Genomic DNA, 14629 nt, shown 5'->3' on the forward strand with positions numbered 1-14629 from the left:
AAAAGATTGGATTCCTGAGCCCCACCCCAGACCTAGTGGATTCTGGAGGCGGGGCCTAGAACTCTGTTTGTCAACAAGCCCCTTGGGACATTCAGAAGACACTGAGGACCGAAGGCCCAGAGCTCCCAGGGTGAGAAGTGAGCACACCCTCACACCAGAGTGAGAACGGCCCCTCCTGCGGCCGGTCTCCTGGGAAGATGATGGCCTCCTCCTGCCCCAGCCCAGGATGGGGGGACAGAGGGGGATCTGTGGCTTCCTCCCCAGAGAAGCACGGCGAGATGCCCACCTCCATGGTGTAGTTGGTGTGCTTGTTGTCGAAGATGAGTGCCTCCTGGATGAGCTGGTGGTCGCCCTCTAGCTGGTCAATCTTGGGCTTGTAGTTGACGATGCTCTTCTCGTACTGTCGCAGGTGGCTGAGCTGGTCCTCCAGGGTCCCGTGCATCTCGATGGAGATCCTCCCGATCTCCTGCTCAGCCGGAAGGAAGCCCTTGTCAGACCACCCCCTTCTATGCCCCTGGGTGGAGACTAGGGCCCTCATGTCTGTCACTGGTCAAATACTCAGATGATTCTCTGGCCCCACTCGGGCACCTGGGAGCCCACCCATTGGGGGTAATTAGTGAGCCCGGAGCTAGACACACTCAGCGAGAATGCTCTGGGGTATGGAAATAGCATCACCGAGGTGGGACGGGCACTGCTATCACTAAATGAATCACTCCCCCACCCACCCACGATCTTTCAGTTACCTGTCAGCTCAGGAATGGGATTCAAGGTCAGCTGCTGACCTAACCTTGGCTCACTACTCAAACTCCCTTTCCAAACCTTATTCCCGACCCTCGCTCATCTCAGGGACCCTTGCAGTGCCCACCGAGCCAGGCCCTCACAGCCTCAGCACACCTGGCTTACCTGCCCAGGGGCTGAGCACCCAGTGTCCTGCTCCCGGGATGGCCGCCTCGGCCCACCACCACAGCCCCCGTCCCCGTGAGCCAGGCCTGACCCCCGTGCCTGTCGGTCCTTCACCCGTGCAGACAAACCCCGTTTCTCAGACACTCTCTGTGCACTCAAATCAACCCAGCAAATACTTCCTGAGAACCTACTGTGTACGATGAGCTAAGCGGGCGGGGGCAGAGTACAGGGGAGACAGAAACGTGAACTTGACCAGGGCTCTGCCCTCAAGGAGCTCAGAGGGACACCATGCTGTAACCCGAGAGGAGTATCCCTTCCTAGACCCACAGCACCCGACTGTCTGGCCCACACAATTCAATAGAAAGTTCCACGCTTGTCCGAGGGTCAGTTCTCTCTCTGGGGACATCATCTTCTTGGACCATGCTCACAGCTTAGGAGCCATGACAATGAAGGAAGGGAAGAGACCTGGTCAGCCAGACCAGCCTAAGGGAAAGCCAAGCCAGCCACCCAGGCACGGATCCTGCTGTGGGACCCGCTGGTGTGACTCTGCAGTGGCGTCCCTGTGTGGGTCTTTGCTCCCAAGCCAGACACCGGGACCGGCCTCCAGCTTCTGTCCACGAGCTCCACACCCTCTGCAGGGCACCAGGCCAGTCACAGGCCCCGGATCAACAGTCTGCCCAGGTCCCGCCGGGGAGGAGACAAGACAGGCCTGCCTGGCCTGGATGGTGCTGGGAAGGGGAGTGGGGGGAGCCTCATTCCCGCCTCCCACGGTGGGACCCACCTCCATCTTGGTCTGGATCCAGGGCCCGATGATGTTGGCCTGAGCCCCGAACTGCTTGCGTAGCCTCTCGTTGTGCTGCTGGCGGGTGTGCTCCTCCGTCAGGGCCTGGTCCCTCCGAGGCACCAGCTGCCGCACCTGGGGCAGGGAAACCAGGGGACACTGGGGCACGGGCCACCGCTCCGCCCCGTATTTCAGATGGAAAGGAAGGGAAGGGGCCAGTCAGTAACAGAACAGTACAGACACCGACTGCTGGAGAAATTCAGTCATGTGTTAACTTGACAGAGTTTTGACTATGTGACAATAACAACAAAAAAATGAAATCAATTAAAAAAAATCAACCAACCAAAAAGGGGACACAGATCCCTGCCTTTACGAAACTTGCCACGGCTCAGCCAGAGCCCCGCCCAGCCCTCGCACTCACGTGGTCCCATTTGCCGTTGATCTCCTGAGGCGTGATGGTCGTGTAGGGGTTGGTGCCCGCCATGTTCACGTGGTAGGTCTGGACAATCTTGGACACCTCGTTGTGGATGCCCAGGATGGCGAGGCGCTCCTTGTCGGCATCGGGGAGCGTGGCCTTGAACTGCTCGTGGGCTGTGGTCAGTCCCTGGACAGAGGTGGGCATTCAGGACAAGAACAATGACCGGAGGGGCCGACGTCTCCCGTGGGCAAGAACAGCAGAGCGAGCCCTGCGGATCCCAGAGTGGACATGGGTGGAAGGGCCCCCAGGGACTGGGAGGCATCAACCAAAGCTTCTCATGGCTCAGAACCAAGAGGCAGGGCTGGCCTGGGAAGGCGGAGGCACAGCTGTCAAAGCAACAGCTTCATGCTCGGGGCTAGTGAAGTCAGCAGCCACCCCGGGGGCGCTCACCACCCCACAGTCAGGTCAGGGACAAGGGGTGCCCCAAGGCCTGCTCCTTGGTGACCTCCCTCAGCACTTTGCAAAAACCCTTTCAACCTAACACTCTGCAACTGTATATAGGAACGACAAAGCAGTTCATTGACATGAAGTAAGTTCCAAGGTAACTATTAAATTAAAAGTAAAGGTTCCACCCTGGCTGGTGTGGCTCAGTGGACTGAGTGCCAGCCTGTGAACCAAAAGGTGGCTGGTTTGATTCCCAGTCAGAGCACATGCCTGGGTTATGAGCCAGGTCCCCAGTAGGGGGCATGCGAGAGGCAACTACACATTGATGTTTCCCTCTTTTTCTCCTTCACTTCCCCTCTCTCTAAAGATCAGTAAGTAAAATCTTTTTAAAAAAAAAGGCTCAAAATACAGTATATTATACAAGCTACTTTTTGTGTTAAAAAAGGGTGTGGAAGAGAATGTGTTAATAAATGTATTTGCTTGCATATGCAGAGGCTGTGTAGCGATAAAGCTTTCCTCTGGGGGCGGGGGACAGGGGACAGGACTCAGAACTCGCTGTGTATCCTTTTTATCTTTTAGACGTTATGCCACGTGCACACGTTCCCTGATCAAAATTAAAAAAATGTGACGGCTTCAAATCTAGGGAACCCTCGGCACTCGGCCCTCAGTCCTCTCCGCAGGGGCAGTCTCGGGGGAGAGGGGCTGGCGGGGGGTGGGCACGGGCGGCTGGGGGCTGTGGCACACCTGGATCTCCTCGATGGTGTGCACGATGAAGGTGTCCTGCAGGTCCTCCATGGCCCCCTCCATCCAGTTGTTGAAGGGTGCTGCCCGCTTGGCGTACTCCAAGTACAGCTGGTCAATGGTTTCCAGCAGTTTTTCTGTCCGCTGGGAGTGCCGAACGGGGTGGGGGAGGGGAGATGTTAAGCAGAGTTATATCCAGAATCCTTCTCCGCCCCCCAAGTGCCTCCTGAGCAGGCCCAAGTGGCCTAGGCCCGGAAGTGCCAGACTAACTTGGGCAGGAAGAACAGGCTGCCTCTGGGGTACTGGCCTGTACGTGGAGTGTACAGGCCACCCCACTTTAGAATCGCCCGGCCTGGCCCCCAGAGTCTGGTTTGCAGAATAGGAAAGTTCTCAAAAGGCTGGAGTTGGGCTAAGTGCTCTCCACCAGGGGGATGAGAGATGGTTAGGGCAAGAAAAGAACCACCTCCACAGAGAAAAGCCCAAATCCAGTGCCAGTGTGAGCCGTCCACGCTCAGACCGTGGCTGGGGGCCCAGTGCAGCCTTTCGGCCCCAAGCAAATGGAGTCACAAAGTAGGAAGGGCACAGAGAGCAGCGGGAGGCAGGCCTCCATCTCCCTCGGGGCCCTCACCTCCAGGGCTTCCCTCCGCTTCTGGGTCAGGGCCCCTAGGTTGTCCCACTGGTCACAGATCTTTTGGCATCGGGCGTTGACACTGGGTGAGTCGTAATAGTCCAGCTCACTGGGAGGGAAGAGACGGAAGTGTCAGGTGACCCAGGCTACCTCCGGCCGGCTCTCCGCTCCCTGAGGCTGGGAGGCGCTGCTGGTGTTGAGGTTGGGGGGGCCAGGTGTGCTCGCTTCACACGAACTTCCAGGAGCCCCTCCCAGCCTCCTGACTCCTTGGCTTTCAGGAGACCACTGGGAGAAGACCAGAGAGGGCGAGTCCTCCTCCCCGAGGCTCCCCCCACCCCCACCTCAGCTGGAGAAAGTGCCAGTCTGGAGCTGAAGCACAGCATCGAGGAAACACTGATGCAGTGAGAGCTCAGCGCCCTGGCCACCCTCTGGTCCCGGGCTAGTTACAGGTAAGGACCACAGGCTTGTGGCAGGAAGGGTCACGGGCTCATTCCCCACTTGCGGGGACATTCTTAGTCTTCCACATTGGCCACCTCCCTGGCCCGGCACCAGGCTGCTCCCACCCCCTCCCTCATCAGGGCCACGTGGCCCGACTGCAGGCCACACTTACTTGAGCTCCTGCGCAATGGCGGCAATCTGCTCCACGCGGTCCTGGTGGGCAGCCAGGTCGCTCTCGAAGGCTTCGTGCTTCTTGAGCAGGGCCTTGATCTCCGAGAGGGTGGCTGTCTCATAATCCTTCTGCCGCAGCATGACCTCTTTGCCTGAGTTCAGAAAGACGGTACGAGGCTGAGCTGAAGCCGGGGCGTGGGGGATGGTGGACACCTTCTTGACCTGACCACCCACCCCTCAGGGCCCCAGGCGCTCTAGTCCCAAGGGCACACCCCAAGGAGATGCCAGCTGTAGACTGATCAGTCATCTGCAGTGCAAGACACCGGAACAACCACTAGGGGGCCGGGCCAGGCCAGTTAGTGCTCTCCAGGGAGCATAGTTGGCAGAGCAGCATCCGAGTGGTTATGGACAAAAGCTCTGCAGGACTGCGGGGACCGTATGGGGCATGACGTTCACTCTACAAACAGCAGGAAACAATCTGTGCCCAGTAATGGAGCCAGGAAGAAGTAAGCCAAGCAGTCAGGAGTATCGCATTTTACAGTCACTCCAGTTACTGTTGCCAGCCCCCAGCAGCCCTGCAGGGACCCCACTCCCCTCAATCACTCTCAGTGTGTCCAGGGCCCTCTGCATTCATTCAATGGCCTGAGCCTTCTCCGACCATCAAACACACTGTCCTCTCTCTCTGGGGGCGGGCAGGCTTATATTTTTTGGATTTCTACTTCCCAGGAGGAAAATGGGATAAGACATGACCTCCCAGGACTCGTGAGAGGAGGTTCCCAGCTGCCTTGTGAAGGGATGAGCCCAGAACAGGGACTGACCGGCCTCACCACCCACCCTGTGTTGGTGCCCGTAACGGACGCCCAGCCCCCTCAGTAAACGAAGGCTGGGCCGCAAGGCCGAGGGCTGTGCCCCAAATGTGGCATTTCTTCCCTTCCCTCTACTCTTTCCTTTAAGTCAGAATAATAATATGATACAAAAAATCCACTGATGAGCCTCCTTATCTAGTCCTTCCCATCTTTCCTTGCATGGGTGTTGTTGTGAAACCACAGAGTACATGTAAGTTATGCTCCCTGCTTTGGAAACAGCCAGCAGCCCATCACCCGCGTGTCTGCCTTGGCTCCAGTCCTCCCAGGGGCCACCGCCACAGCTGCGTGACCTTCTGTCGCGTGGCTGAGTCACCTGCTGTGGGCGCACAGGCCCTCTGCTTGCTCTGCTGCAGAGGGTCTCACCCCACACGTCTCCACACACGAGGTCCCCCGCCCCAGTGTTTAGGGTTAATTCTTTAGATGGCCTCAAGACATCGAGCTCCGGGTTGGCGGGCAATGCATCGTTCGGAATGAATGCATCCACGCAGCCAGACCGCTCTGGTCAGGTTGTACCAGCACGCCAGCACTGGTGGCCGGCACGCTGAGAGGGCCATCCCCGCTCTGTGCCTCGTCTGAGCTGTCCCTTGGCCCCGGAGAGGACGAGATAGAAATATGTGGGTGAATCGGCACAACCTCCACCACCCCGCTTCTACTCGGCACCGTCCACGCCGGGATGTATACCTCTGTACACACCGTGTCCAAGGCCTCGTGTATGTACTCACAACAGGGAGCTAAACTCACCCCCCTTGGCTGAGTCCAGGTACGGACTCCTACCCCTACCAAGCCAAGCCACTACCAAGCGGCCATGGGGCGGGGCTGTCCCTGCTTGTCTCTAGCCTGCGGTGTGAGGGGCACAACAGAGTGGACCTGGGCAGTCTCGGAGCAGTGAGCTCCACTGGCCAGCGGGGTCTCGCCCAGGGCTCCGGTGGACACGGTCACAGGGCCCTACGATTTGAGCAACCCTGTTCCTCTCTCCACCCCCAGCCCAGGTTCTGAGGAACAGACTGTTCCGGGTATGATTTTCTCTCTCTGGAGTTAACCTTAGCTGACGATAAGCAGACATCAGACACACCCACAGGTGCCCCCAGGTTGGAGTAATGGAGACGCACACGCGCTGAGGCGAGGGCCCTGCTTCTCCGTCCCTGGAGGCCAGACGCAGGAAGAGGGGAGGCGGTGGAGGGAAAACACCCCGGGAACTTGTCTCAGGACTTCACATGTCCCAGTGCACTCACTTCTCGGAGCCCAGCCAGACTGTCCCTATCAGTGTCCCCACTTCACAGATGAGAACACTGAGGCAACCCAAAGGCAGTCGCCTTTGAACTTGCCTAATGTCAAAGAGTGAGGCAGAGAAAACAAAACCAGCAAAAAGCAAGAGCAGGGAGTTGTGGCTGGTGGCTGGGTTGGGGGAGCGTGGAAGCCAGCAGCCTCGGGGAGCCAGGGGCCGGGCGGGCCTTACCGTCCGTCCAGGCCTCGTGGATAGAGGCCTTCTGCCGGAACTTCTCCGCCAGGTGGTCCAGCCGCTCCAGCCTCCGGATCTCGTTCAGCAGCCACTCCTCATAGCCCTTCTCCGCCTGCTCCAGGCAGCCCCAGGCATTGTTGATATCCTGCGGGGATGGAAAGCACACGGTCAGCCCCACCTGGCTGCCGAGACCCCCACAGCTGCCCCATGCTTTCCAGGAGAAGCCTCTTCCCCACATCCGGCCATACCCACCCAGCTCCACTGGTATTTCCCTGGGCTCCTGGGCACCAGGCCTCCTGGGCACCAGGCTGGGAATGGGGGCCTGAGTCCACGTGAGCAACTCAGCTATGGGACTTCGGGCGTGCAGCCCTGTGGGGAAAGAGCCCAGGACCCTCTGTGGCCCCAGGACCGACTTCCACCAGGATTCTGACCAATCACAGAGCTTGAAAGGCCAGTCAGGAAAACAGAGCAATGAACTGAGCCAGGCAGGCAGGCACGGGAGCCTGCCGCGCTTCCCACATTTCTCGATTGCTGGGAAGCAGCCTGGAGTCTGCGGACACCCTGACCCGGGTGAGCTGGCCAAAGAGCCCGAGGATAGTGACATGCTGAACACAAACCCGCAGCTCTTTAGACAGGGGACCACCGACAGGGCTCCCATTGCAGTCACCATGAGGGTACCATGCCGGGCAGCGATGGGCTGAAGAATCTGGCCTGCATGACACTCGAGTCCCCAACTCGGTCCCCACCATGTGCCCGGGGACCAGGCTGCCTCTGCCCTAGGAGGGGTGGAGGTGGCACTTTTCCTAAACTGCACAGAGCACCCTCTGGCTGGCAGTGGCTCTGGTCACCTAAAAGCTGCTGATTGAGCCTGGAACCCATAAAAGGACTGCAATTTTCCCGACCACATCCATAATATTGGGGGCTTTTCCCTCTCCCCCAGACTTCCCTGGGGTCCCGCCTCCTTCTAACGCCATTGCCAGGTCTTGCCCAGGACTCCCTTGCCCCCCTTCTGCCTTACATGCCTAGGTCTTCTCATCACTGTCCACTTTAAAGGGTGAATGCTCTAACCTGGTAAGTTTTTAAAGTTTCTTTTATACATGTCTGTGGCTTATAAAATTTCTCTCTCAGTCCTGAGAAGAGGGGAAGGAGGGAGCAACAACACACAAAGGGACACGTACGCCACAAGGACATGGGAACTGGTCGCAGTGTTAGCTTTTTTAAAAGCAATTTACTAAATAAAACATGTTTTAGGATTGCCTTAAAAATTGTATTTATTTAGAAAGTTAAAAGAATCTCCCCCACCCCAAATTTTTTAAATTAGTAATAAGTAATTTCTAGTCTCTGTATTTTGCTTATTTGTATCTTTGAAATATCCTACCACAAAAATCTGCTACTTGTTTAAGGTAATATACGGTTTTTTAAGTGCTTAAGATTCCAAGGAAGTAAAAATTATCTTTATCGATACCGAATTATGTCCCCTTTTGGTTCAGTGCCCAAGCGGCATTGTGTTTGCAAAGCTGAGTGTTGGGGGCGGGGGACCTGAGGAGTCTGGGGTGGACGTCCAGGGGCCTGGAGGGCGAGTGTGGACCTGAGCGGTCAGGAGCGAGGGGGCTCTCCCCGGGAGAGAAGCTGCCCCCCGTCGCTGAGTGCGGGCTGCAGCCTGGGGGTAGCCTGGAGGGAGAGAGCACTCTGAGGCGGTGTCTGGTGTGCGGGTCGACCCGCTGCGGCGGCGCACTGGAGCAGCTCAGGGATGGACGTCACCCCAGACGGGGACCTGGGCCGGCCCGCGGGGCTCACCGAGACCATCCTGCCCTCGGAGGGCATGAAGGCGGGCCGGTTGCTGAGGCGCAGCTTGGTCTGCAGCGTGTTGAAGTTGATCTCCAGCTGGCACTTCTCCTGCACCTTGGGCGGCTTGTGCAGGCGCCGGTAGTCTCGGAAGTCCTCCAGCTTCTGCTGCATGGCGTGCATGGTGTTCTCGGGCACCCGGTTCTCCAGCCATGGGATGGTGCGGCGGATCCACTCCAGCAGCTGTGGGGGGCAGGGGTCAGGGTGTGAAGCTGCTGGGGGGCGGGGGCGCGCTGGGAAGAGTCATTCCTGACAGCACACTCCCCCAGCTACCCCCAGGCCATTCCCAGGCCACGAGGCCAGGCCCCAGGGCGTTCCCTCTGAGAACCTGGGCTTCACGAAACCGGGCCACTAAGCTATGCCAACTGACAGCCAGCATCACAGCCTACTGCTCGGCCAAGGGAACACCCACAGACCTGGTGGGAAGATGGCTGGACTAGGAGCAAGAGACCTGAGCTCTAGTTCAAGGTCTACTACCTGGTGGGCCTCAGTTTCCTTGTCTATACCATGGAGAGGGTAACAGTTGCTCCCTGAGGCCCCTCCACCTGACCTTCTGGGATTCTAGAATGTGGTCCCTGACGTAAAAGTGGCCGGTTTCTGGGGCACCTGCAGGAAAGAGCCTGGACTGTTTTCCTTGAGTAGGTGATGAAGGAGGAGTGGAAGTGATGACAGGAAGTATATCCATCACCTACAAGGTGCCAGGCTTGTCTCCCGAACTAAATCACCTGAACAATCACGGGAATCCTATGGGGTTAAGTGTTACGATTCCCCATCCTCCTCTGCACAAGGTACAGAGGAGGCAACCAAGGCCCTGAGAGGTCATGTAACTTGCCCAGGTGCCCCAGGGGAATGGCAGAGTGGTGATCACACCCAGGCACTTGGGCCTCAGAACTTGGGGTCCTACTCTGCTGGATGGCCCATCCACTGAGAGGCAGGGGCAGAGCTGTTCAGAAAGCTGAGTTCTTTTAAGGAAGAAGCAGGTGGAATGTAGTCAATGGCAGGACAGCACACCCAGCCCTGTCCCATCCTGTCCCCTGGGTGTGTGTGGGTGGGGGGGGGGCAGCCACAAAGCTATCCTGAGCCAGCACTTATCTGTGCCCAGTTCACACCCTCTCGGAACCAGACGTCCTGCTTTTCTAGCTTAAGTGAAACTCCCAGACCAGCCTACTGGGCTGGAAGGCCTCTGAGACCCTTGGCTCACTTGACAAGTGAAAAATCCAAGGCCTAGAGCGGTGAAGGGATTTCCCAGGCTCCCTGCTGACAATAGAAGAAGCTGGGAACTGGCTGCCTGAAGCCCACAGACTGGCTTGGGACCCACCCCTCTGCTTCCTGGGAGGTCGGAGCGGAGCAAACACCCCCCTGCGTCAGCGGGGGCCCCCTGGGGTGGGGGCTGCACCCGGTCTGGGGCCATGTTCCAGGGACGGGTGTGAAGGCCCAGGTTCGGGGGCTCCCTTTTCCTCTGGGATGGGGTGACAGGTCCCTGCTGGGGCCAGGGGACCCCAGGGGCACCTACATCACTGGCCAGCTTCTCGTAGTCTTCCATGAGCTGTTCATTCTCCTGGTTGACAGCCAGCACCTTGCAGATACGGTTGGCCGCTGTCTCCGCCTGGCAACAAGACAAGGGGGCATGGTCAGCTGCCTGCAGCAGGAGCACCTGGTACAAACGTACACCGATGAAGCCCCCTACTACCCCTTCAGCTCGAAATACTTGGCATTTACTCCCTTACCCCTCCCTCCTCTTTGGCAGCCCAGGCTGGAAGAGAGGTCTTGGTGGGTGAACTAGGTAGGCCCCTAGACAAGGGCCTGAGTTTGAGACCCAACGTATGTGTTGGAAAGAAACTGATCCAGTGACTGACAGAATCAGAATATGCTCGGGCCAGGTGGTGAGGTGGTTTCACGCGCAACCTGCAATTCCAAGTGGGGGCCCTGGAGCCCAAGGCTCAGGATCTCAGTCTGGGTGTGCCAGGACCTTGGAGATGCAGGAATTCAAATCGGGGCGTCCTGGGATAAGTGCTGACTGGAAGCAGTGGGGTCTCTCAGGATCCCTGCAGAGTCTCTCAAGGCTCCGAGCCCCAAGTTCAAAGCACTTGAAAGAAAACGGAGGCACCTAATACTGCACAAAGGGCAAGAGTCGAGGAGGAACCCAGCATGAGCAGGATGCCCAGAAAGCAGGCACGGGCACCTCTGGGGAAGCTACGCACACACTGTGCCCTGGGAGGCGGGGCTTGGCAGCCAGGGGAATGGAAGGGGACTGAAGGGCCACCACATACAGAGGTCCACAGTGCACCTACCACCAGCAGGGGGCACTCTTCCACTTCACTCAGGGGACTTCCTAATCCACTTCACTCAGGAGACTTAAATTCAGCTGTGCTCTCTTGCACACCCTAAGCCAACTCCAGGGGAGGGGAGCCTCAAAGCCTTTTGGGGCCTCTGGGGTAGAGAGGAAGACAGACTGGGGTCCTCTGGTCTCAGGAATGAGAGCAGAGTGCACCTGTGAGAAGACAGAAGCACCTTATGGCCCCAGAGAAGGGTGACCCTATTGATGACAAAGGATGACACAAGCTTAAGGATTGAAAGACAGAACCTCACACCTGGACGATGAACAAGACAAAAGTGGCTCCCACTGCAGCGAGACAGACTGAGGCTAGACACACGGAACGACTTCTGAGAATGAGGAAGGAATCTTAACTGGGAAGAAATGACTAAGAAAATGTAAACGTTGTTTCCCTGCAGAACTGCTGAAATAGGACACACGCCCACCAAATCCCGTGGCCTGTGGGGGATGGGCCGGAATACATGTGAGGGGCGGAATGAGACCATCACGAATGGCCCTTCGAGCTCAAAGCCGAGAGACTGCACCCTGCAGGGCGAGGTGCCGGAACAGGCGGGCCTCCAGCAGGAGAACTGGGGGACCAGTCAGAGCGGGAGCCAAGGGTCCTCTGGTCTCAGGAATAAGGGAAGGAGCCAGGTCCTCAGGCCCTCACTCCCTGCCCCCAACTCAACTCTGTGCCAGAGAGGTCGTGGCCACTGGGTGCACAGAACTCCCACATGATTGTCCTTCCTTTGGAGGAACAACAAGATACAAAGGGGAACCCCCAGAGACGACAAGGAAGGAAATTCTGTCCAGGAGTCCATCCCAGAAGACGTGGGGCCCGGCAAAGAGCAGGGTCACGGGAACCAGGCTGGCCCGCCCCACGAGACTGGCTGGGGACAGCAACTGGCCTGAAGTCACTCGGGCCACTTCCCTTGAAGGTCAGGTCAGGGGACCCGAGGGAGGACAACACTCTCCTCTGCGGGCATCTATGTCAGAACGTGGGGTAGCCGCAGAGACCCCTACCCAATGTGCTGACCAGGAGGGTAAGAATGGGGGGGGGGCACTCATCACAGGCAAACGGCAACAGTTGCTGCGATGTTTCAGGGACGAGACCCAGACCAGCACTAACGCGCTCTCCTCTGGCGGGCAGTCCGGCCACCTGCCCCTTAACCTCACTATCCTCCTGACTCGTCCTGAGATCCTGGGCTCTGGGGCCATCGACTCTGATTTGTGTGTCCGTTTGTCAGACTGGTGGACTGAGGGATGCCTGCACGTGGGGGGGTTTAGGAGACGCATCCTACGGGCTCCAGGAGCCTCGCCCCGGTCCCCTGGGCCTGCCAGAGGTCCCGCAGCCAGAGGCTCCTTTGGAACCAAGTCTGGGGGAGTTCCCATGGGGGCTTCCTGGGGACTCTCCACGAAGACCCAGCCTCAGTCCCCGGCCAGCCTCTGCCCAGGCTGGCCTCACTGGGAGAGGCAGATGGAGAAAACCCATCATTATAAGCAGGAAATCGGCCTTTGGTAAAAAAGCATGGCCATCAGGGATCACAAAAGGGCTTTCTTTAGCAAAGGCCACGGCCTGCCCACAAACTCCATCAGGGGTGCCTCCCCGCTGAGGGACAGGCGGCTGCCACCGCTACCAGAAACCAGGCTGGAATCAGGGTTTGACTTCAGGAAAAATGGCAGGCAGTCTTCAGAACCCTGAGTCTCCCTGGCTTTCACCGCCCAGTCCCACCCTGCCCCCCAGCAGGCAGGCACTCCCTGCAGAAGCCCGCTGGGTGCTGGGTGCGGGTTACACTGGTTCCCAACGGGTCCCTCTATAGAGAAGGGATCGCCCCCCTCCAACCCCAGCTCAGGAGGTCAGAGACCAGCCCAGGGAGCGCGAACTCAGTAAGGCCTCCAGGACACAACCGGAGGGAAAGGCAAGAGAGACCCCCAAGGATGGGATCCGGGGCTACCCCATCACCCCAGATTCCTGGTTGTTCCGTGCTTTTCTCCCATGGCCGCAGGAACCCCAGGCCGGGAGAGAGGCGCCCAGCCCGGGAGAGAGGCGCCCAGCCCCACCACGTCCTGAAGGGCCTGCTTTGGTTCCGAAGCTCAGAGGAGGCTTGCTCCAGGGGAAAAGACTCTTTCCTGAGAGAAGCTCAGAGACTGAAGCCGCTTCAGTTTTGGCTTCGGGCTATTCACACAGGAGGACATGGGACCAGAAAGCAGGGTCAGAATGCCCAGCCCTTTCTGACATGACAGAGTTTTCAGGAAACCAGGGAGATGAGCACAGGCTGTCTGTAAGGACAGCCACACTGATCACTTCCCAGTGCCAAAGGGAAAGACTTACGGAAATTAAGCTGCACTATCTCACAACCTCACACAATCATGCATTTGGCTTTACGTTCCAGTTGTTTCTGTAAAGGCATGGACTGTCACTCCCGGAATCCTCAGAGATCCCAAATGACACCCTCAGCTAAGCCAAGCCAAAGCGCGGCCAAGGGGAGGGCCTGGAGAGGAACCATCCTCAACTAAGGTGGCGTCTAACAACGCAGACAAATGACACACCGCGGCTCTGCCACCCGAGACCCACGGATTCACAGGAATGCCACCAGGATCTCATCTGCCACATCTGCAGTCAACAGCTCCCCAAATCTAACCAATCACCCGTTCCCCTCCTCCCACGTCAGCTCTCAACCCCTGGCGTCCCTGCCAGTGAGCCCCCCTAAACCAAGGCGAGCTGACCCCACAGCTGCACAGCCCTGACCCCCTGCCACCCCGACTGCCTTTTCAGGGCAGGAGGACGAGACCCGGACCAGCGCTCACTGGCTCTCCTCTTGCAGGCAGTCCCCTGTCACACCTCGGAGCATTTGCACGCGTGGTGGTCGCCTTCCTCAACAGCACTGGCTGTCCTTCCCCACCCTCCCTGAGCCTTTGGCTTGTGGACCCCTATTCAACCCCTAAGACCCTCAAGTTCAAGTGTTTTCTGCTCACATCCAGTCTCACATTCTGTGGCCCTGCACCTCTACCTGCCCCACTCAGGTCTGTGGCAGAGCACAGCTCTGGTTAGACGGCAGCCACCCTCAAAACACTTTTTCCCCCTTAAAACACTATTTATTTACTTATTTATTTATTTAAGAAAGAGGGGAAGGGTGGGAAAGAAAAAGAGAAACATTAATGCACGGTTGCGTCTCATGCACCCCCTACTGGGGACCTGGCCTGCAACCCAGGCATGTACCCTGACTGGGAATCACCTTTGCTTCACAGGTCTGCACTGAATCACTGAGCCACACCAGCCAGCGCTCAGCATCTTTAATGAAGGGTTTCCCTAGATGGACCACGAATTCCTTGAGGGCAGTGGAGGATTCCTTCCCCTCACCAGATTCACAACAGCGACTAAAGTGACCGACAGGCAAACGGAGGATGCAAACAGCACCATCTCTTCCTAAAACCACCCAGAAATACCTCCAGCAGACCCACTTCATGCCTTAAAGTGTAGTTTCTCAGAAACAGTTCCCCCTTAGATCATGACTGTGAACTTTAAAAGCTTCACAAACTGCAAAAACAAGCTCTACGTGTGCTCTACAGGGGAAGAGAAGAGAGTTGAGAAAGAATCAGAACCACAATCAATGGGCCGAA

The 14629-nt window shown here is 57.7% G+C and overlaps 1 protein-coding gene across 3 annotated transcripts in view; it reads right to left on the reverse strand.

The window, feature by feature from the left end:
• Nucleotides 1-14629, reverse strand: part of ACTN1 (actinin alpha 1) — an 88259-nt gene that overhangs the window by 4397 nt on the left and 69233 nt on the right. For all 3 annotated transcript variants that reach the window (XM_045822261.1, XM_045822262.1, XM_045822260.1), the window contains exons 9-17: nt 10208-10300; nt 8647-8877; nt 6847-6994; nt 4526-4676; nt 3916-4024; nt 3291-3431; nt 2106-2288; nt 1685-1819; nt 287-466 (exon numbers count right to left, since the gene is read on the reverse strand). In XM_045822261.1, the coding sequence (XP_045678217.1) occupies nt 287-466; nt 1685-1819; nt 2106-2288; nt 3291-3431; nt 3916-4024; nt 4526-4676; nt 6847-6994; nt 8647-8877; nt 10208-10300 (1371 nt within the window). The remainder of the gene's footprint in view (nt 1-286; nt 467-1684; nt 1820-2105; nt 2289-3290; nt 3432-3915; nt 4025-4525; nt 4677-6846; nt 6995-8646; nt 8878-10207; nt 10301-14629) is intronic.

The sequence above is a fragment of the Phyllostomus hastatus genome, unplaced genomic scaffold (genome assembly GCF_019186645.2).
Source record: "Phyllostomus hastatus isolate PE091 unplaced genomic scaffold, TTU_PhHast_1.1 phas_scaffold_501, whole genome shotgun sequence".
Classification (NCBI taxonomy): domain Eukaryota; kingdom Metazoa; phylum Chordata; class Mammalia; order Chiroptera; family Phyllostomidae; genus Phyllostomus; species Phyllostomus hastatus.